Source organism: Aethalodelphis obliquidens, unplaced genomic scaffold, assembly GCF_003676395.1.
Source record: "Aethalodelphis obliquidens isolate GAN/ISIS:26980383/991018 unplaced genomic scaffold, ASM367639v1 scaffold28, whole genome shotgun sequence".
Taxonomy (NCBI): Eukaryota; Metazoa; Chordata; class Mammalia; order Artiodactyla; family Delphinidae; genus Aethalodelphis; species Aethalodelphis obliquidens.
Window position 1 is genome coordinate 15,255,436 of NW_020837972.1, and position 21,918 is coordinate 15,277,353.

At 47.1% G+C, this 21,918-nt stretch overlaps 1 protein-coding gene across 1 annotated transcript in view; it reads right to left on the reverse strand.

The window, feature by feature from the left end:
• Window positions 1–21,918, reverse strand: part of CUX2 (cut like homeobox 2) — a 200,025-nt gene that overhangs the window by 104,052 nt on the left and 74,055 nt on the right. The window contains exon 2 of the mRNA XM_027124772.1: window positions 2,128–2,238. Within this exon, the coding sequence (XP_026980573.1) occupies window positions 2,128–2,238 (111 nt within the window). The remainder of the gene's footprint in view (window positions 1–2,127; window positions 2,239–21,918) is intronic.

Genomic DNA, 21,918 nt, shown 5'->3' on the forward strand with positions numbered 1-21,918 from the left:
TCGGGGTGAAATCAGAGATGCTAAACATTGACAACTTACTGTAAAATTTGAAAGACCTTTACAGACCAAATAAAGCACATCAACAGGAAACCTCTGGTCTGGGTTCAGGAAATGTTGGTGTTGGAAGGGGCTCAAAAACCATCTCCAGTCCCCTGAATTTACAGAAAGGGACACAGAGGCCCCGAGAGGGGCTGCCTTGTTCAAGGTCCCAAAGCAAGTGAGTGGCACAGTTGGGATTTCAATGCAGGTCAACAGACTCCCCAAACAGGCTCTGTTCACAACCCCACACTCAAGTGAATTTAGGGGATTCAAATCTGAGACCCACGGCGGGGTGGGTGGGATTTTGGGCCAATGCCAGCCATTTCTAGAAGCCCACTGCCCTGTCTGCTTAACTCCTGGGGGAAACTGAGCAAAGGCATCAGCAGGAGGTGAGCTGGGCACCAGCCAGATGATGTTCTTAAATAAAGTCTTGGCATGACTCTCCCCCATCAGGAGAGGCTAGTTCCAAAAATGAGAATTTTCAGAGGCGCGACTATAATAGGAATGGAAACTTATTCCTTCTAATTACATAATTGCATAATTATGCAGTATTAAAATTATGTAAGCCGAACTCAGAGGCTTAAAACCTGGCCTGGATTTCCCTCATCACCTGGGGGCTCCCACGTCGCCTGGGGGAAGGAGGACAAAATGGTGGGCTGTGAAGATCTGTGGCCGTTTCATCTCCACTTCCCAGAGATGGGAGAGTCAGAGGCAAAGCTTTTGGTTCTCTCCTTCTGGGCAGAAAAACTGGTTTAAAGACCAAGCTGTTCTCTGTTCTAAAAGGGAAGGGAAGGATGCTCAGAATCTCCCTATGCTTTCTTAGCTCCCAGTCAAACCCAGGATGTAACTTGGCCTTTCTAAAGCCATAACATGGGAGACACGCTCAGATCTGAGATTCCCGCCCCTTCTACAAGTGCACTCTCTCTCAACTCCCAAACCTGATTCCTCCCAGACTTGCTCCATGGACAAGTTCTAACTAGATCCTACTTCCCACTCTTGCCTTGAAGAACCAAAGATATTTATGACTGGTGTGAGGAGGACTTCACAGCTAAGAGACTGACCCCTCTGCACTTATGTGGCCTGATTCCTGGGTGGGCTTGCTTCTTCTCCATCCTTCCATGGTCTCCATCAGTAAGATGGCAACAGGACTCCTAGGTGATTCCAACAGGCAGAGTGGAATCAACATGTCTAGGTCTGATACCTCTAGAATGGCAGACCCTGTCTGGCCCTCCTCCAAGATCCAGGCCACCTGAGCAGCCTGGGACAGAGAGCTCAACCCTCTGCTGAGCACAGAGAAGCACAGCAGGCTTTGGGAATGGGCGGGGTATCTGTTTCCTGTCATGGCTCTGATGTGTCACATCCCTGCCAACATTATATGGAGTCAGAAGGTTTTCTTTTTCCTATTTGTGTTTACTTCCATCACTAAAAAAAAAAAATTTGAGAAGCAACAGGGGGCCTGACAGAGGAGGAAAAAAAATTCACACATTCACCTTTGTGAAGAAAGAAACGTGTCCATTCTCGTCTCTTCCCCTGGGGGACTCTTACATTGCAGGGGCTGGCCATTACCTGGACCACCCTCATGGCAGCTGGGAAGGACAACGCTGGTGGCTGGAGTTGCAAAGGAGGAGGTGAACGGGGAGAATGTGGCACGTTTATGGGCAGGTGGGGGAGACAGTTTCAGACATGGAGATCAAGGGAAGGACCAGAGAGGGTGAGACAGTCTACAGCCATCATTTCCCGGACGCCAATGGGAAAGCAAAATAAAATCAGGAACTCTAGACAAATTGTCTTTGCCATCAAGGCCAAGCATTTGACTTAGACATTAATGTGAGGGAAAAATGGATGTGGTATAGAGCCCTCAAAAACAATGACTTCCATGGAGAAGCGTCCTGCTTTTATTCTAGACAGCACCAGTGAGCACCGCTATACTGAGAAACACGGAAAGGTTGAGGGTTGTAATTTTTCTTCGTGGCTAATTAGCTTCTTTTCTTGTTAGTCACTTATGTCTATAGTTTTCAAAATACAGTTTGAACAGAGAAAAATCTGCATTCCTACTGAGTTAATTCTATAATAGCAACTATACTGTACCTCAGGTACATTTTTCTTAAATTCCCGGCGGAGTTCAATTAAATGTTTATGAGAATGTTCACTCTCCTCCTGCCGTGCAGACAGCTCGGAAGCGACGGAATTAAGCTCCTTCTGGAACAATAAAAAAAAAAAAAAAAGAAAAAGAGAGAGAGAGGGAGAGAGAAAAGAAAAAGATTTTTTTCCTCCTTTTCCTTTTTAATCATCGTACAAAACAGCATTCCAAACAAGTTTCCTTAACTTACAAAAAAGCTGAGAAAAGACAGGATATTGACTCCTGGCACAAATGAATAATTTACGAAACCGGGGATGCAACCGAAAAAAATCCAAGACAGCTTTTTTTGCTTGTCAGAAGTCAGGCCAGATCAATAATCTCCCATAAAGTTGGGTGGAGCTGTTTTTTTTCATTTCTCCCCTACGCCTCTGCCCCACCTCTTAAATTTCCAAGGGAGTGATGGCATAAGCTTGTCAGTAACTGTAGAAAACATCTCCAAACGGTGTCAAAATAGTAAAGTGCGGCATATTGTATGGGCATATTATAGTGTAAGAAAGTGCTGTCGACAGCTTTCATATATCAGAGGTGGGAACTGTTCCAACTATGACTTACACTTAAGGGTTCATAAATACGCCTTTTAAGATATAGATGGCTTTTTAATTTCTGTAGGTTTTGGAAAAATGAAGGTGCCAATAAGAAGCAAGATGACCTTTTGTGTATCCTGCAGTAAATTATCTAAGGTTCACTTCAAGTATAAGAAATATTTCATTGAAGACTCCTGGATTCAGAAGAAAAGGATTGGAAGCAGCCTTGCCTGCTTATGTGCAATGAAGGTTTCAGACCAGGTTTTTACAGGACGAACCAAGGAGGGGAAAAAAAGAGAGTGAGAGATGGAAGTGGGGGACGCTCCAGCTCACACATGACAGACAATGTCTGCTGGTTGTACATGTATATTTGATCACCCCTCTCGCAGCTTTCTTCACTTTAACAGTGGCGGTTTCACGAGGGGAGAATAATTCACCATGAGTTGTCATGGATTTCATTTGCATAATTCAAGAAATGCTCTGTTTATGTGGTCTGCTGCTTTCTTGCACCATCCCGAGATGGGCTTTTTTTCTGGACGATAACTAGAGGAGCATTTCTGTATATATCACCCGATTATATCTGCAGCAATCAAGCCCCATAATTTCCTAAATCCAGTGATGCAATAAATTTCTGCAATCAGATTTATTAAAAACACACAAGCAGATGCAAGAGTGTATTTCTAGGGTGAACTCTTTAATCTAACATATGTATGATGAGGCCCGGCACCGTGCTGAAAGACCTCATTTGTCATCGCTAATGCGCATTCATCTTGCACACACAATGAAACACTTTTACTATTAGATAATGAAATAAAAGTACTATTAACCCGCTGCAAATCCTTTTCCCTCTAAGAGACGAAATGCATGGTAATCGTCTTATATCATGTCTGAGAGTCGGTAAATCTGCTCAACAGCAGTTCACCGTAGCACCATAAACCTCGCGCCCATCGAAGGCTGGAGCGCATACCCCAAACCCAGGGTAAGTGTCTCTGCCTATGGAGCCTTTGGGAGAATCGGGGAAGGAATTTCTATTTCTGGAGAAATGTCTAACCTCTTTGGAGAATCATAAGACTAGAAGGGAGGAAAATCGAGGCAAGAAAGTAGCCATTAAAATAGAGGGGCAAGAGACTTGGAAATGTGGTGCTCTCCAAGGTGCTGATATCAATTCTATGCCACAGCACTGGGTACACCAACTCCAAGGTGCAGGGGCTTCCAGTCCAAACGACCCATTGAATTTTTGAGCCAGGTAAGGAACAAGGTGTCATGGGAGAGAAGAGAGAGAAACAGAAACAATTTCTGACAGTCTGCCAAGGTGACAGAGAAAATAAGGAGATTTCTGGTTTATCATCATTTAAAAATAATTGTAGTTTCCAATAAAGAAACCACAATTGACCGTGACCAAAATATCAAGTGACTAGGGAGAGATCTGTGGTAGCAGCAATGGGACTGACCTAAGGCAGACAAAAACCAACTATGTGGGGCAGCCAGGTGGACAGACCCTCACTTGGCAGGAGAGAAGTAACTGGAGTGTCATGGTCAATTTGAGTTGTGGCAGAGTGCTCACAGTTTTTCTTAGTTTTTCTCATCCGTCTTGAAGATAAAGAGGTGATTTTTACATGGCTACAGGACAAACAGAACTGGGACTTGCGTTAACATCACACAGTTTTGAATGATCATATATCTGACACAATGTTCTTATCTCTGGGATACTGCCTCTCCCAGCATCCCAGCAACCTGGTGGGGGCTGAACTTTGACTATTGATTGATTGATTGATTGACTGTGGTACGCGGGCCTCTCACTGTTGTGGCCTCCCCTGTTGCGGAGCACAGGCTCCGGACGCGCAGGCTCAGCGGCCATGGCTCACGGGCCCAGCTGCTCCGCGGCATGTGGGATCTTCCTGGACCGGGGCACGAACCCGTGTTCCCTGCATCGGCAGGCGGACTCTCAACCACTGCGCCACCAGGGAAGCCAGACTCCTTATTTAAAACATCAAACCCAAGTTCCAAAAGGAAATCTCAGAGCAGGTTAAGTCTAACTGTCTGATGTGCTGTACCAGGCAACGATGCCATGCGACTGCACTGGCTCCCTCCATCCTAACCTCTCAGGCTGCTGGTGGGTACAAATCTGTCTGCTGCATCCACACTGTAGACAGAGCAGAGGTGAGACCAGATGGGGGAACATCAGCAGGCTCCCAACCCCAGCCCCACAGAAGCCCAGCTCTTGCCGTCTTTCCTGTTCATCCCTAGAGGAGCAGACGACGGACATCATGACTGATGTCCATGCTCTTCTTACCTCTGCCTTACATCTATACTCATCCTTCAACTCTGAATTCTTGCCACATTTCTATGGTTAGTACACTAACACGTCAACAACAATAATAGTAAATAATCATAACTACCAAGTATTGGGTGCTTACACGTACCAGGCACCATGCTAAGCTCCTCATATACATCATCTCATGTGACGAGCACATTAATATGTTTGTAAGGTAATTCAAGCAGGGACTAAGAAACGAATTACAGTCCTAATAATTCAGCTGTGAATTATCTCCTTGGTGGATTATAAAGGCAAAATTGTAATGCCCTGCTCGTCACAGGGTTTCTGCTCCACTTCCCCACTAGCTGGGGGATGTTCAGGGAGCTTGTTTTAAATGTTATAAATGTGTAAAGCATCAAGCACAGTACTAAGTGTTCAAAACATGTTGGCTGATACTAATTTAGATACGCTGAGAGCTCAAGGAACACCCCACTAGATCAGTGATTCTAAGAGTTCAGGATTTCACAGGTCAGTAAAAATCTCACACCCCCCGCCCCACCAATAAAAGGATGACAGAGTACTGACAAGTTTTACTCTATCAGGCAAAGACATTAAAAACCACTCCCTCCCACCCTAGAAGACAGGCTATTTGAACATTAACAGAGCAAGACAGCCAATGACAGAATTGACATGTCTTTTAAAATAAACATATTTAAAATAAAAAAGCTCACAGCACTGTATTTATTTTGAAGGAATATAAAAAACTCTCACAAACATAAACCAGCACCAGTCTGAAGCTGAGTTTTAGAAATAAGTGTCTGAACCCCCATGCACATACACAGCTAGCAGGGCCTCTTTGATGATCAAGCAGAACTTGGGATCCTCTCCCACCTGGCCCCCAGCCCCCAGCCCTAGGGGGGCCATGATTAACACAGCCCCAGACTTTGGGCCAGGCCCAGGCAGGGAGAAGACTCATCTGATTAACTGGCCATCAGCAGCAGACAGACAGCCCGGAGCCCGCCGCAGACCATTCAAATAATGATCATCATAAACAGCCCATTTGCAACTAAAAAAGAAATAATTTTAATGAGCTTGAAGCAGATGATAGATGCAGCTGAGGCTCGGGCCAGCGTGCAGAGAGAAAGGAAGCTGGGACTGAGCTGCAGCCAGGGCTAGGAGCAGCAGGAAGAGGCTGGGGCAGGGAAGAAGAGCTCTTCTGATGGGACCTACAGCCCCACTGCTTGCCCACGGGAAATGCCCACTGCCCGGGGAGTGGCCCTAGCTCTGAGAGCGTCTGCCATCAGCTTGCTGGGCAACCTTGGAACTTCCAAGGCACTCACAGTCTCAGAACATATAAGCCAGAAGGAACTTTCAAGGTTGTCCAGTCCATCACTCTCTGAACTTCAACCATTCATACTACCCCTCTGCATGTATTTTGCCATATTGATACTCCACATGAATTACTATTTCCATGATATTTACCTTCAAACTGACTCTTCTTTCTTTTTGTATAATTTTAAGTTCAAATTTTTTTTTTTTTTTTTTTTTGCGGTACGCGGGCCTCTCACTGTTGTGGCCTTTCCCGTTGCGGAGCACAGGCTCCAGACGCACAGGCTCAGTGGCCATGGCTCACAGGCCCAGACCGGATCTTCCGAGACCGGGGCACGAACCCGTGTCCCCTGCATTGGCAGGCGAACTCTCAACCACTGAGCCACCAGGGAAGCCCTTAAGTTCAATTTTAAGCTCAAACTTTTACACCCTTATAACCATTGCCCAGGTAGATACACAGAATATTCACACTCCTAGCACCTTGAAAGGTTCCCTTGTGCCCTCTCCTAGTTAGTACCCCCTTAAAGGTAACTATCATTCTGACCCTAGCATCTAGATAAATTTTGCCTGTTCTTGACCTTTACATAACAACCCCTTCTCTTTTTAACCTAAATAAGTACATTTGAAAAGGAACTTCTTTTTATCGCTAAAGGACACTATGCCATAAACAGAAGGTAGTCTTTAAAATAAAAGTACAATGAAAACAAAGCATTGCTGTTTGTCTTTGTTATAAAAGGAGACTGGCAAGTGCTGGAGAGGTGTTAAAGGTAGAGACTTTCTTCTTGTTCCCATGAGAAGGAATGAATGACCACTGAGAAGGGATAACTGATCCTCCTGACACAGGTCAATCCCTTCTAATGTCAGGTCTACTTACAGTCATCTCACGTCCTAACAGTGGGGGTATGTATGTCCCACACTTTAGCTAACACTAACTGAATCTGAGTCTCCCATTTTAGAGATGAGAAAACTAAGGCAAAAACAGCTTAGGCGACCTGCCCAAGCCACACATCTGGTTAAGAGGCTGGATTTCCTCAGAGGGAAGGTAGCTCTTGGGTGGGGAAGGAAGAATGTTGGTTATCTATGGGGAGAGCAAGTTGAACATTCTCAGTTCAACTGTATTTCCTCAACCAGGAAGGATTGGGAATTGTACAAGAATACTTAGTTTTAAAAGAAATTTAACACATGATGTTGACCTGAAGTGTCAATGATGTACAAAACTTTGAGCTAGCTGCTATGTTCTTAGAGGGGAAATACACATCTGAATTGTGCATATGCATGTCAATTCCCCCAGCATGTGCTCACACTCTTCTCAGCTCCAAAGACACCCTCACACTCAGACACATCCCCCTAATACCACTTCTGAGAAGAGACCTTCTGAAAACGCTGCAGTGATTGCTGGGGATTAGGAGTTAAGGAAGCAAGGACCTCAGGTGTTCCCATATTTTGAAGGGGTTTCATGAAAGGAAAGAAACTTCCTCAACATGTCCCTCCTCTGCTCAAAACCCACCTCTGGCTCTCCACTGCTCTAGGACAATCGCCATACTTCCTATCTAGGTGTCACTGGGCCCCTTCCATCTTCCCAACCTTTGTTCCCAACCTTGTTCCGAACATCTTTGTTTCCTTCCCAACCAACCTTCCTGCCTTGCAGGAATCCAAAGGCAACAGGGTCTCCCAACTCCATGGCTCAACAGACTTCATTCTTTCAGCTCAGATGATCTCATTCTGTCTCTGCAGCTGATCTTACTCATCCCTTGTGCCTCGGCTTAAATGTCCCCTCTTCCAGGAAGGATTCCTGAACCCTCCCCTCCAAGTCTGGGCATCTCCTTTGTGTCCCTGTTATCCCCTTCTGATATTTGCCACCAGATGTTGTCTTTTCAAAGGCCTAGAACTTTTTTGCCAAATGAAACCTTACACAGACATTCCTTACAGAAAACAATAGCTCATGGCTAACATTTATGCCATACACACACACACACACACATGCTAGTATTTATGGAATGTGCTAAGCACTTTATGTATATTATCTCCTGTACGGATATATGGATGAAGTGGCAGCTGAGATTCCAGGCCAGGTCTAGAAAACAAGGATGACCAGTGATTATGACTTTCAATACAGTCACCAACTCCCCCCAACACAAACCTGGAAGTCTGCTTTCTCTGCAGGGAGATGCAACTAGAGATGTTGTACATTCAGCCATCCATGATCTCCAGTGTGCTAGGCATTAGATAAAGGGAATCAGATACAGTCTATATCCTCTAAGAGCTCAGAAACCAAATAAGACAAGTTAGGGCATAAATAATTCTGGTAAAAGGGACAAAGGCCATCGCATTAAGACATCACCTCCAGAGCAGACTTGGAGAAGAGTGAAACCCTAACATATGCCCTGAATTGCCTTTGCATGGGTATGGAAACTGACGGGGCAAGGGAGAGATAAGAGTTTTACCTACTTCTACTAATTAAATCACTGTGTGGTTCCCAACTTGGGCAGGGGTTGCCAGTACCTAGTAAGTTACCCAGGCTGGAAGCTCTTTATCCAACATCCATCCAATCACCCAACCAACCATCCATTTTCCACTCATCCATCCATCCATTTATCTAACAGATCATCTATCTTCCAACTGATCATCCAACATCCATCTATCCAATCACTCACACTCAACCAGTCATCAATCCATCATCCATCCATCTAATCACCCATCCACCCATCCCCATCTAATCATCCATCCAACTAACTACTGAGCCCCAAATCTGTGCTAGTTACAGTGTTAGGTACTGGTACACAGAAACTAACCAACATAGCCCCTGTCCTTGAGGAGTTCACAGTGCAGTGGAGGAGACACACAGGCCAATTCCAACACCGTGTGCCGAAGTACAACATGAAAAGTATGAATAAAGTATCATGGGAACACAGAGAGCAAGGTGACTTGCTGTGACTGGGGTAAAGAGTCACCAAGGTGGGAACGTTTGACCTGGGGTCAGGGGATGAGCTGGTTAAGAAAGCTAAGCATCCCACACAGAGGAAACGGGATTATTGTGGTAGCCCCCTACCTGGCCTCTCTGTTCCTGCCTTTGGTTTTCTTCTTAACATGTATCACTATCAAACACACTATATATTTTATTTACTAGAATGAAAACTCCACAATAGCAAGACAGAGATTTTGGTCCTTTCCTCCTTATGCTCAGTGCTAGAACAGTTCCTGTTACATAGTAGGCACTTTAGAAATGTTTGTTGGTCAAATAAATGAATGAATAAATGCTATGTGTCAGAAACCCTGAAAAAGCCTGATTTGTCTGGGGAACAATGACCATGTTCAGGGATCACAGACCTATGTCAAAATTCCGGCTCTGAACCCTCACTAGCAGTGTGACCTTGGACAACATACTCAACCTTAGTTTCTGTGTCTGTAAAATGGCGATAAAAATTTGTGCCCAAAGTGTTACTGAGGAAACCCTTGAGAACCAGATTGTAAGTAGGTAAAGTGTTTGGCACAGTGTCTAGGATCTTCATTGCTCATATTCCCTCCAATGGAATGTCAGTCCCTCATGCGTGGGGACCATGCCTGTCTTGCTCACAGCTGTAGCCACAGGTTCTAGCTAAATGCCAGATGCATAAAGGCACTCAAAAAACACCTGTGAATGAATGACTGTTAGTAGATATAAGCATGAGGAGTCCTTTGTGGCAGGAGCAAGATGGGGCCCTCTTGCTGTTTGGGGGGGCCAAACAACCCATTCTGTATCTCAGGTCCATGGCGCCATTCGGGGCTTTGCCATCAGAGTCCCAGGCAAACACCGAGGAGGAGGGTTTCTGGGGATGCAGTGGACCATGATGGGAGTGTCGCCTTCAGAGTGGCCTCAGAGGCTGGCTCTAGGAGGGGGCCGGGAGATGACCTGGGACGAAGGGCACATGCTGGCCTGCCATGAACAAGGAGAGAAGACGGATGGCTCTGCAGCCTGCTGAGATGGATAACTGAGCCTTGGCCGAGAGACAGACCGGGTTACCAGAGCCATCCATCACTCCCGGCACCGTATGTAAATTTCAGATGCCAAGATGTAGGGCAAATTATCCGAGGGCCCCGGCAAGGGGCGGTGCCTATGAGAAACAGTTCTCAGCCAAGCTGGCTTTATTGAATTCCATCATCTGGGCCAGGATGATAGTTCACACTTGGGTCATAGAGCCCGTTGAGAGGACTGTGCCCAAACCGTGAGGCCCGGGTGTGTGGGCGAGGCTGCCAACAACTTCTTAGCAGACTCCCAGCGCAGTGATAACAATAATATAATAACTGTCCCATAGAGGGCTTACTAGGTCCATGTTAACTGGCATACAAAAGTTCATTTTATTTTCCCAACAGTGTTTGGCATGCAGTGGATTCTCTAGAAACATCTACTAAGGGAGCAAATGAATGGTCCTATGATGCAGGTGCCATTTTACACAGGGTACCTGCAGAGAAACAAAGCCACTTGCCAAGGTCACACTTTATTCTGCATTCTTTCCTCCGGCTGCTCATGGGGCTTCCTTTCCCTTACCTGTTTGTCCCAGACAAGGACTCATGTGGCCTGAAGATCAGGAGCGTGGCTGGGCCTTATCAGTCTGTCTGTCCATCTCTTTGTCTATCTGTCCATCCATCCATCCATCCAGTCACTCACTCATTTACTCAACTATAATTTAAGTGCCTACAATGTGGCCCAGAACAAGTCAGACCCAAGTCCTGCCCTCACACAGTGTTTGGTCATGGAAGGCACATAGACAATTAAAATTGTGGTCCACAAAAAAAAAAAATAAAAAAAAAATTGTGGTCCACAAGGCCTTCCTAGCAGCTCCCAAAGTTCTGGCTTCCAGAAAATCCAGTGGCAATTTGCTTTTAGCTGGAGGCAGGCCAAGAGCCCACATTTGGCAGGCAGAGCGGGTTTGAGTCTAGACGTTCTTACTTACTGGCTCTGTGAGTCTGGGCAGACCCCTGACCTCTCTGCATCTAGGATTTACTGCTGTAACATGAAGTCATGGCATGCCTTGTCTCTTAGGGGTGCAGGCAGGATGAGAGGCCTGTGGCTGGCAGGGGGTCCAGGGTGCAGGAGGTGCTTGGGTGCTCAGGGGCTAGGGCTGGCTATTGAGGTGGGACCACTGCCAGCCCTGAGCCCCGAGAGGGCAGCAACCTTCCCTGCCCTGGTACTAGGCTGAGGCCCAGGGTTGCAGTGGGGACATTTCTCTCATCAGCAAATACTGTCAGCTTGATCCAACCATTTCTCATCCTCTCTACTGCTGCCACCTGGGTGACCACAGGAGCCTCCTCACTGGTCTCCGCACTGCTGCCCTCACCCTCCTACAGTCCCTTTCCCACCCGACAGCCACCAGGATACTGTTAAACCCAAGTCACACCCTGTCCCTCCTCTACTCAAAACCCTTCCACAGCTCCCACCTGACTCTGCATCAAGGCCAAAGTGCTCACCTCGATGTCAAGGTCCCACGTGACTTACTTCTGTCCTCACATCCTTCTACTCCCTCCTCACTCACTCTCCTCCAGCCACACAGGACCTTTGCTAGCTCTTGAACACATCAAGGACATTCCTACCACAGGGCCTTTGTATTGGCTGTTCCCTCTGCCTGAAATGCTGGGTTTTGGTTTTTGTTTCTGTTTTTATTCCACATGGGTCTTTTCCTTTCCTCCTCCACGTCTCGGCTCTTACACTACCTTCTCACAAAAGCCTGTCCTACCATCGTATTTAAAATAGCAAGCACCTCCTCCCTACCTCACCCATTCTTCTCTCTCTGCTTATTTCTCTAAATGGCACTTGTCATCAACACATGTATGTGGTTACTGCTCTATTTATTTATTGTCCATTTCCACTAGCCACCCTCCTTTAATGTCAGCTCCAGAAGGACATGGGCTTTGTTTGTTTGGGCCACTGTTGTATCCCTGATGCTTGGTACACAGTAGGTGCCAACACTTGTTGATTGAATGAATGTATGACTAAAGGAACAAATGAAAGACGTGCTGGCCAATCCCGGCACCAAACCTCCCCACCCCGCCACACTTGCACCTCCACCTCCAAGGCACCCCCCACCCCAAGCATCAGCCAGGAAAACAAGCCAGTTCCTGCTGCAGATGGGACCTGGAGGTGGCTGTCCTTGAGAGAGGATGCCAATCAAACACCTAATTATCTCGCCACGAACCCGGGAGCCACATCTGATCACTTCCTCCTGCCCTTGATTGCTGCTTTATATTCCGGAGTTCTCAGATGTAAAACCTTGAGGCACCAGGAAATTAGAGTAGCCCCGCCCCCACTCTGGTGGGTGTCAGATGAGGGGCCAGGGACCCCACGTACCACCTCTTAGGGCTAATACATCTGGTCCAGCTGGGTGAGCTGGCTGGGCAGCTCCTCTCTATGCTCTTCCCTCTCCTCTGTTGAAAAAGGGGGAGGGGGTCACATCAAGGAATCACTCGTTCACTCATTTCAGTGTTTATTGAGCACCTACTCTGTGCCAGGCACTTGTTAGGGGCCACAGTGGTGGTTACTCATCATATCACAGGAGCTAAGGGCTTGCTATGTGGTGTCAACTTTTCATGCCTTGGCTCAGCTCCTCTCCTAACCCCTTCTGCAGATGGGGAAACCCAGTCTGAGAGAGATGATACCACTCACCCTAGATAACCGTCGGGCAAAAGCAGAGCAGGGCCTTGAATCCTGATCCCCTCTTCTCCAAACCATGGCACCAACGCTGAAGTCTGTGCCATTTTAACATCTTTTTCAAATTCATTTCTCTGAGTATCCTCTTTTTTAGGGTGGGGGAGGAGACTGGGTGTTGCAAGAAGCTCTGTGGAAACCTCAGAAAGCTGTGGAAAAATTTACTGGCGTACAGGGCTAAGGCACACAATCCAGGTGGGGAAGGAAGCGCCTGCTCGGTGTTAGGTGGGGGTCTAGGAGCATCGTGGACCTCAGTGGTGGGAGACAACGGTCACACAAGTGCTCATACGGTGTCCTGGGGAAAGCACACAGGGAGAGAGCTGCAGCTAACAAAAGAATATGGGCACCGGGCACCTGGGGGAAGGCATCGGAGGAGGAAGGACCCATGGGCAAGGGCATGGAGGATGGAAAACCCGGGCTGTGCTGGGGAGTGGCTGACCACCTAGATGCGTATTAGGGACTCATGGGGATTGGGGTTGGAAAGCCATGAGGCCAAGGCAAGAAGGAACTGGGAGCCACAGAGGACAGTTGAGCAGAAGAGGGGCACTTGCTTCAGGCAGCTCTGGGAAGCCTCACAGGCAGAGAAAGGTGAGGGCAACAGGCAGAAGAGAGAGGTGATGGATTTTAGGGACCCAATGGAAAGGAATTCATGCCATTTGGCAACTGGGAGGATCAGCCAGAGGAGGCTGAGGGCAAGAGGGAGAGAGAAGGCCCTCAAATGAGGGGCAGCTGGGCACACGAAGGAGGGCTTCACACCAGGAGTCCTTGGGCCCTCCATCGCTTGTCTCCTAATTTGCTGTTGACTTTGGCAAGTGACAGACCTCCCACTGCCCACTGTTTCATTGGTTAAATGAGGCCCAGGATGTCTGAGGGGGTACTGAGAGGACCTAAAGAAATTTGTAGATACAATTTCTCCCTAAACAAATGGGAGGAATTAGTGTTTAATAAATGCTCTGGGGAGTCTAGTTTATAAGTATGAAGACAAATATTTTTTAAAGAAAAATATTTTGTAGGGGTGACAAGGAGGAAAAGGGCGCCAGAGTTCAAACTAAATGCCCCCCATTTCTGCTGTTGTTCCTAACCTGCAGGGGTAACTCCTTTAAAGCCAGTCCTAATTTGGCTGCGACTCACATGCCTCGACTCTTCTTTTTAGGGTTAGAAGACATTTGCTTGAGTGACACCATCTCCAGGAGGGAGTCCCAGATTGAATAAGGGATGCCCAGGCAGGGTCACCTGAGGGTCCCTATGAGCCTCCTACTAATCAGACAACCCCATGACTGAGTCCCTTGTCCCAGCGTGTCCCCAACACCTTGATAAAAAGTCTAATCCAGGGTGCGGGTCTTATTTCACGTCAAGCTATATAAGGTCCTCGATATACAATTCTTCCACTTCCAGTGAAAGGGAGGGAAGGGATGGGGGAGAGGAAGAGGAAAGACTACATTTTATTTTTGAATCAACATCCCTTTTTATCTACCTGTATTTTATTAAAATGTTTATCATCCACATAATGTGAAGTTCTCATGAAGCCAACTTCAATTACCTGAAACTGCACCCAGGACCCCTGACTGCCTTCTTGGCACAGTAAATAAAGTGATGGACAGGAATGCTACATGGCCAGGCACTGACCCAACCAGGAAAGTTCAGGGACAAGACATTAATCCTTTCTGCAAAAGGGGGACTTCCCTGGTGGTGCAGTGGTTGAGAATCCACCTGCCAATGCAGGGAACATGGGTCCGAGTCCTGGTCCAGGAAGATCCTACATGCCGCGCAGCAACTAAGCCTGCGCGCCACAACTACTGAGCCTGTGCTCTAGAGTCCATGAGCCACAACTACTGAGCCTGTGCGCCACAACTACTGAAGTCCGTGCCTAGAGCCCATGCTCCGCAACAAGAGAAGCCACCACATTGAGAAGCCCGCGCACTGCACCGAAGACCCAAGGCAGTCAAAAATAAAAAAATAAATTATAAAAAATATTATAAAAAAAAAATTTTAAGAAGGGGGTGTCCTTTCCTCTCCCCCAAACCACAAAAGGCCATGTCCCAAAACAACACAGATGAGACCTTTCTCTCCAAATGCTCTCTCCCCAGACCCAGGGAGACTTTCATCTCTGTATTTGGAGGCATAACAGAATTTCCCCCTATCTACAGACACACAGAGAGTCTGTACAGAACTGAATTCTTACTGTACTTATTGACTAAGAGAAAACTCGAGAATGACAGACTGGCCTATCCTAGACCAGGGACTTTCTTTCTCCAGGGCCTAAAGAGGCCCAGGACACAGGATACTCATATTCCCAGCATTGGGCCTAGATGAAGACTTAGGAATGCGGGCTGGGTTCGAATCCTGATCCTGCCACTCTCTAGCTGGGAGATCCTAATGCCTGAGCCTCAATTTCCTGATCTGAAAAATGGGTATGATGCTTGTGAGCATCATCTCAGCTAGAGATGGGGGTTGGACACCAAGCTGAGCTACCTAGAAGAAGTACCGAGGAACAGTGCAGATCACTGGGATGGTAGCAGCTCTGCAGCCGTGCGTTCAAATCTTCCCTGTTACACTTGCTAGCCCTGATCTGGCCACGTCACTGCACTTCTCTGGGCCTCAGTTTCCCCACCTGCAGCATGAGGATAATAATAATACTAAATGAATCTCAGGCACGTCTCACTCTTCAATATCTCTAACTGTCCAGAAATAATAACCGCCCCTGCCTCCGCCTTCGTCCAAGCTGCCATCGTCCCTCGCCTGGACTATTTCCGGGGCCTCTTTCCTTCCCTCCCAGCTCCCGCCCTTACCTGCTACAGTCCAATTTCCAGGCAGCTGCTGGAGTGTGCTGTTCAAAACGTGAATCAGCTCTTGCCTCTCCCTGGCTTGAAAATCTTCCATGATTTATTTGCCATGGGCTTAGAGTGGAATCCAGACTCCCCCGCACTGGGGTCTACAGGGTGTGGCCACTGCTCAAGGTTCCAGTTTTATGTGGGCTGACATCTCTCCTCAACTCAATGCACTCCAGCCCCTCTGATGGCTTCTATCCTCCAGCATGCCAGCATCTCTCCCACCACTCAGGGCATTTGCCTGGGCAGTTCCCTTTATCTGTCATGCCTTCCCATCCCCCTAACTCTGGCACCTCCTTAGTGGGGTCCTCCCTGCCCTTACCCCAAACTCTAAAGTAGATCCATCCCCTCCCTGCTCCTTTCTCACAGAGCATTCACCAGCATTTGCAAAGACAAACTAAAACTAAAAGCTCCAGGAGGGCAGGACTTGTGTCTCTTTTGTTCTCTGTATTTCCAGCACCTGGGCCTATGCCTGGTATAGAGGGAAGCTTAATAGACATTTTTTGAATGAGTATTCACTTCACTGAGTTTCTCTGCACATCAAATGAATATAATGAATATGAAGAGACTCTGATAGCCAGAAATGCTTCGCACAAATAAAACAAAAATAACAATTCCTTAAGAATGGAAATATCTTACTTTGGGGCTTAGAGGCAGGAAAGAAAGAGTGAGAATAAGGAGGAAAGAGAAGAGAAAAGCAAGAATGGGAGAAAATTCAGGATTAATGAGGTGGAACTAGTGTGTTCCCCCCACCCCCAAAGGCCATTTGGGGTGTTCTCCCACCACCGCGGGAGGTGCACTGACGCCTGACATGTTAGCACATCCTGATATTTTAGGGGCTGGGAGAATTACTTGGATGAAAAGTCATTCACATTTTAAAGCTGTATTTTCACTGTGTAAACCGCAGCAGTGGGGTCCCTTCAGGCAGATCGGCTCAGGGCGGGTGGTGGGAGGTGGGTCGGCCTGGCTGACCCCGCCAGCGCTCATCCATTCCACACCCGCCTCTGGAGACCGCAGAGCAGCCCGTGCTGCAGCATGTTCCTGTTGAGATGAAGCACTTGTTCGAGGAGGGGGAAGCCATCTCTGCCCTCACACAAAACAGGTCACTGCTGACACTGAACCCGATGTTGTTTTCACACCACACTTTCTAAAGGAGAGTGTCTGTTGTTCTTTCCGGGAAACCTCACGTTGCTTACATCCTGCTCATCAGCATGCCGATGGCATTCACTGCTTCATTCATTCATCAAACATGCATTTGAGTGCCTACTCTGTGCCAGGCACTGTTCCAGTCGCTGAAGATCTAGCAGTGGCGGCAGTAGACAAGGTCACTGTCCGTGTGGTACTGACAGTCCAGCACCTTATCTTTCACGGACGAAGGTGTGGAGTCAGGGTTTACATGGCATTTATACAGCCCTGGGGACTGGACAGAATAACAACAACAATAAAGATAACAATAAAGGAAGGAGATACTTTTTTGCCCATACTAAGAGGCAGACACCATGCTAGGGGATTTATGATCATTCTTCTCTGAGCCTTACAAGAGTCCTTCAAGAGTCATGTTACCACTCCATTGTTTTGGTTGAGGAAAACAGGCTCTGAGAGGACAGGTCACCTGTCCTAGGTCACAGACACAGTAAGTGACAGGGCTGGGATTTGAACCTGGGCACTCCTGGCTCCAGAGCCCATCCACGCTCTTCTCCTGACCCTATAGTGTACCTCGACATAAATCCACAGCACAACTTCTGGAGCTTCCCTCTCGGCCCTGAGACACTATGTACTATCTAGGTGCAATATTCCAGGACACATGCAGCCCTGAAGCCCTAGCTTATCCCAGCCAGGTAGGAATAAAAGAGTTGAACTCTGATCAATCCTTGGAAAGGTTCACTGAGGACCTAGAACATACTGAGCAGTGATCTTGAACTTCCAAGTACTGCACTGTCCAATGTGGTAGTCACTTGCCTTGTGAGGTTCTTTAAATTTAGTACATCTAAATGAATTTAAATGAAATACAATTACCAATTCAGTTCCTCAGTCTCACGAGCCATATTTTGAGTGCTCAACAGCCGCAGGTGCTAGGGGCTACCATATTGGACAGTTCAGATATACATCGTTTACATTATCATAGAACGTTCTATTGGACAGCACTAACTTTAGAACATCTAAGATGTGCGGTTTTGTCTCATGAGTCCATGCCCCCACCTGCCATTCATCTCTTCAAGCTCCAACGGCTCCCAGAATTCGCAGTCCAAACCCTGATTGAAACTCAGGACCCAAAATGCATACTCAGATCTCCAGAAGACATGACTAAATGCTGGCAAGGACGTGGAGCAGTTGGCGCCCCCACACACTGCGGGTGGGAATGTAAAATGGTAGTCACTTTGGAAGACACTTCGGCAGTTTCTTAAAAAGTTAAACATAAGTTTGCTTTACAACCCAGCAATTCCACTCCTCTACCCAAGAGACTTGAAAGTGTATGTTCACACAAAGACTTGTGCATGCGTGCTCAAGTCAAACAAAAAGAGGAAACAGCCAAAAAGAGGAAACAATCTATATGTCCGTCAACTGGTGAATGGATAAGCAAAATGTGGTCCATCTATACAATGGAATATTATTTACCAATAAAAAAGAGCAAAATACTCATACCTGTTACAACATGGATGAGCCTTAGAAACATAATACTAAATGAAAGACGTCAACACAAAGACCACATACTGTATGATCCCATTTATATGAAATGACCAGAAAAGGCAAATCTATAGATATAGAAAGGAGATTCATGAAGTCCTGGGGCTAGGAGTGCAATCAGAAAGATCTTTTTGGGGTGATGGAAATGTTCTAAATTTGGACTGTGGTGATAGTTGCACAGCCCCATAAATACTAAAAATCACAGTTGGGTACACGTATAATAGGTAAATTCTATTGTACATAAATTATACCTCAATAAAGCTGTTTTAAAAAAAGTGAAAAGAAATCAGGAGGTGGGGAAAGCTATGTTCAGCTGTCTTGTAAAATCTTAAAGCTCACGCTAACTTTCCTTTCAGAGCCCTCTTCATCTTTGCATTGGACCATCATGACAATAAGGAACATTTATGGACAAGTCACTGGGTATCAGGTTCTGTGATCAGCATTTTACCTGAAGTGGTTATGAGTATCCCCATATTACGAATGGCAAACCTGAGAGCTCAGAGAAGGTACTTCCCTGGCTTAAGGATACAGCATGGTGAAACCAGGCTTCGAACCTGGGTCTTTCTGTCCTGCCTCTCGCAGTCCACAGGACGCTGCATCCAATTCTCCCAGTGATGCTGGAGGGAGCTCAGAAGAACAGACTCCATGCTGTGCCCTTGAAACCTCAAGCTGGTGGCTGGTGCCCGTTCCTTGTGCCACCTGACACTCCGTTGGCCAGGACCCATGGTCAGTTTTATTTGATTTCTATTCTAAAGCACTGTTTTGTGTGTTTCTTTTTTTCCCCTAGGGGTTTATAAACTCTGTCTTTTCTCTATCAGGTTGAAACTTAGAATACAGGTTGTCAGCCAACATGCCAGGCATTTTTCTAAAAATAACCCAAATTGGTTAAGCCATTTTTAAGCGATAGAACAGTCAGGGGAAGGAAAAAGAGTTGCTGGGCAGGAGGAGGGAGGAATTTTAAAGGTGGTCTCAGATGCTTTTTTTGAACAGCTTTAAACTAAACGTCTTGTCTGATTGAGACGGATGTGGACCGGTGACCGCAGCTACAGACCATGGGACAGAATGTGGTTTCCTCTGGTGCCTCAGGCCTCAGATTGGCTGCTCAGGGTGGGCATTTCCCTGTGTGTGGGTCACCAGAACACCTCATGTAGAGGGATGAAGAGGAAAGGACAGAAGGGGTGAGGGGAGAGGGGGAACAGTAGAGAACAGGACTTTCTTTAGGAATTGGGGGGAAAGGGGAAGGGGGGACCCAAAGGGCAGACATACCAAGGGTGGAGTTTGCTGTGCTCTCTGTAGCAGGACCACTAGGTGTTGAGGGTCTTCTCAAAATGGACCTGCCCCATTAAGTCAAACTCACCTGAACGCACGTTCATTCAATGTGCTTCAAGCACCTACATCAGGAAAGAGGCTGACCTGTTCCCAGCAGACTTCACAGGGCTTACAGGTGCGGGCCGGGGTGACATCAAGAAATGAAGGGCTGGGGGGGCATAACAAATGGGAAACAAGTGTCCCAGAGAAAGGGGGCAGCTATACTCAGCTCTGGCTGATTGGTGCCACAAAGGATTGTGGGCTCAGTGGGTCGGAGGGTTTGGTACTACAGAAAAGCCCAAATCCAGATTTTTAATTTGAAAATCTCCTGATTTTTAATTGTTGGCAACAAATTCAGAAAAAAATTTAACAACACACTCTGTGCCAAACAAAACAGATTTACTGGGGGATTTGGACCCTGGCCTGCCAGTTTGCAAACTCCAGTCTAGCCTGTTAATTACCAGGGATGAAGAGAATAATAATAACAACGATGGCTTACATCTACAGTGCACTTATGACGAGCCTGGCCCCGTGCTAAAACAACACTGTGAGGCGGGTGTTGTTATTATTTCCTTTTTACAGAGGAGCACATCGAGGTACAGAGAGGTTAAGTCATTTGCCCAAGGTCACACAGCTGCGGTGGCAGGGCTGGATTCCAGCCAGGAGTCTGGCTCCAGAGCCTTACAATTTCCTCGTGGTTAAAGCAAGCTGGGTGGCCAATGGTATGACATGTCCATGACATCCTGTGGAATCTGAGACCCCTGGAGATGAGGGGGTCCTTAACATTCCAGTTCATTACCCCCCACCTCTTACAAACCTGTCCCCCAGAGAGGTTGGGGAGGCTGACAGAAGCCTCCAGAATGTAGGTTTCTGCTCACTGGTCACTCCATCCTGGGACTGCCCCAGCCAAGCTGGTCCTAGAAGGTCTTCAGGAGGATGTGTGCTGCTTCCCAGATGGGTGCCACCCGCCTGTGCCCGCTGCCCACTGGAGTCAGCTCCCCCAGCCCCCAGAACCTAAGTAGAGGGGCAGAGCCGACTGCCCTCTAGCCAGCATGAGGTCCCCAGGCCTGGCTGGCTCGCTGCCCCCCACACCTCCAGTTCCTTCCTCCCAGGATCCCAAACAAGGAGCCTGTTCATAGCAGAGTGCTCATTACCATTTGCATCCCGCCTTTATCCAGCAGATGTGCGCTGTTACAATAGCAAGAGAGAAAATAGAAAGAAATTTCGGAATTTGTTCTCCAAAGATATTCAAATTAGTTAATCAAGGGGCTTCTTATTGCTTCTCCTCTCCCCCCTCAACAGCTATCCATGAAGATAATTGATCAGCTGCTAATAACTGATTACACTTCACAAGTGTTTTCTCATGCCCATTACCAAAGTGTTTAAAGACATTTTGTAAAGTTCTAATTATTTCAAATTGTTCCACTGTAGAAAACACCTTGGAGCAGTCGGTTGTTGGCTATGCCTGGGATGCTTGTGCTGTGTCAAAGGGTACTTGGAGGCAATGGTCAGGGGCCTGGGTATTCCCATATCCACCTCTCTCCTGGACTCCTGCATCTCTCTTCCCTCCCTCCAATTCCTTCTCCACACAGCCACTAGGATGCTGTACTCCAACCACCATCCCTTAATGGTAAGCCAGGTCCGAACTCCTTAGCACACACTCATTCATTTTGTCATTTAACACAGCAGTTCTCCAACTTTTGCTGTCTCAGGACCCTTGTATACACTTAAAAATGACTGAGGCCCTCAAAGAGCTTTGTCTACATAGGTTATAGCAATCGATATTTACCGTGTTCAAAATTAAAACTGAGAAACTTTTAAAGCACAAGCATATACAGGCACACACTCCGTTAGCTGTCAGAATGATGACATCATCACACATCCTGTAGCTTCTGGAAAATTCCACCGTGCGTTCTCTCACAAGGCACATGTTCGATTAAAAGCTGGGGTGCTGGGCTGTGGAGGTGCTGTGAGTGCAGGAGTGAAGCAGATGGAGAATTAATTCAGGCTCCCACAGAGATGCACATGGACACAGGCAGCTCGCCTCCCTCTCTACTGCCTCCACTCCGCCAGGCTGCGGGCCTGGGATCAACCACCCTCAGAGGTGTGTCTTTGTGAAGATACAAGGG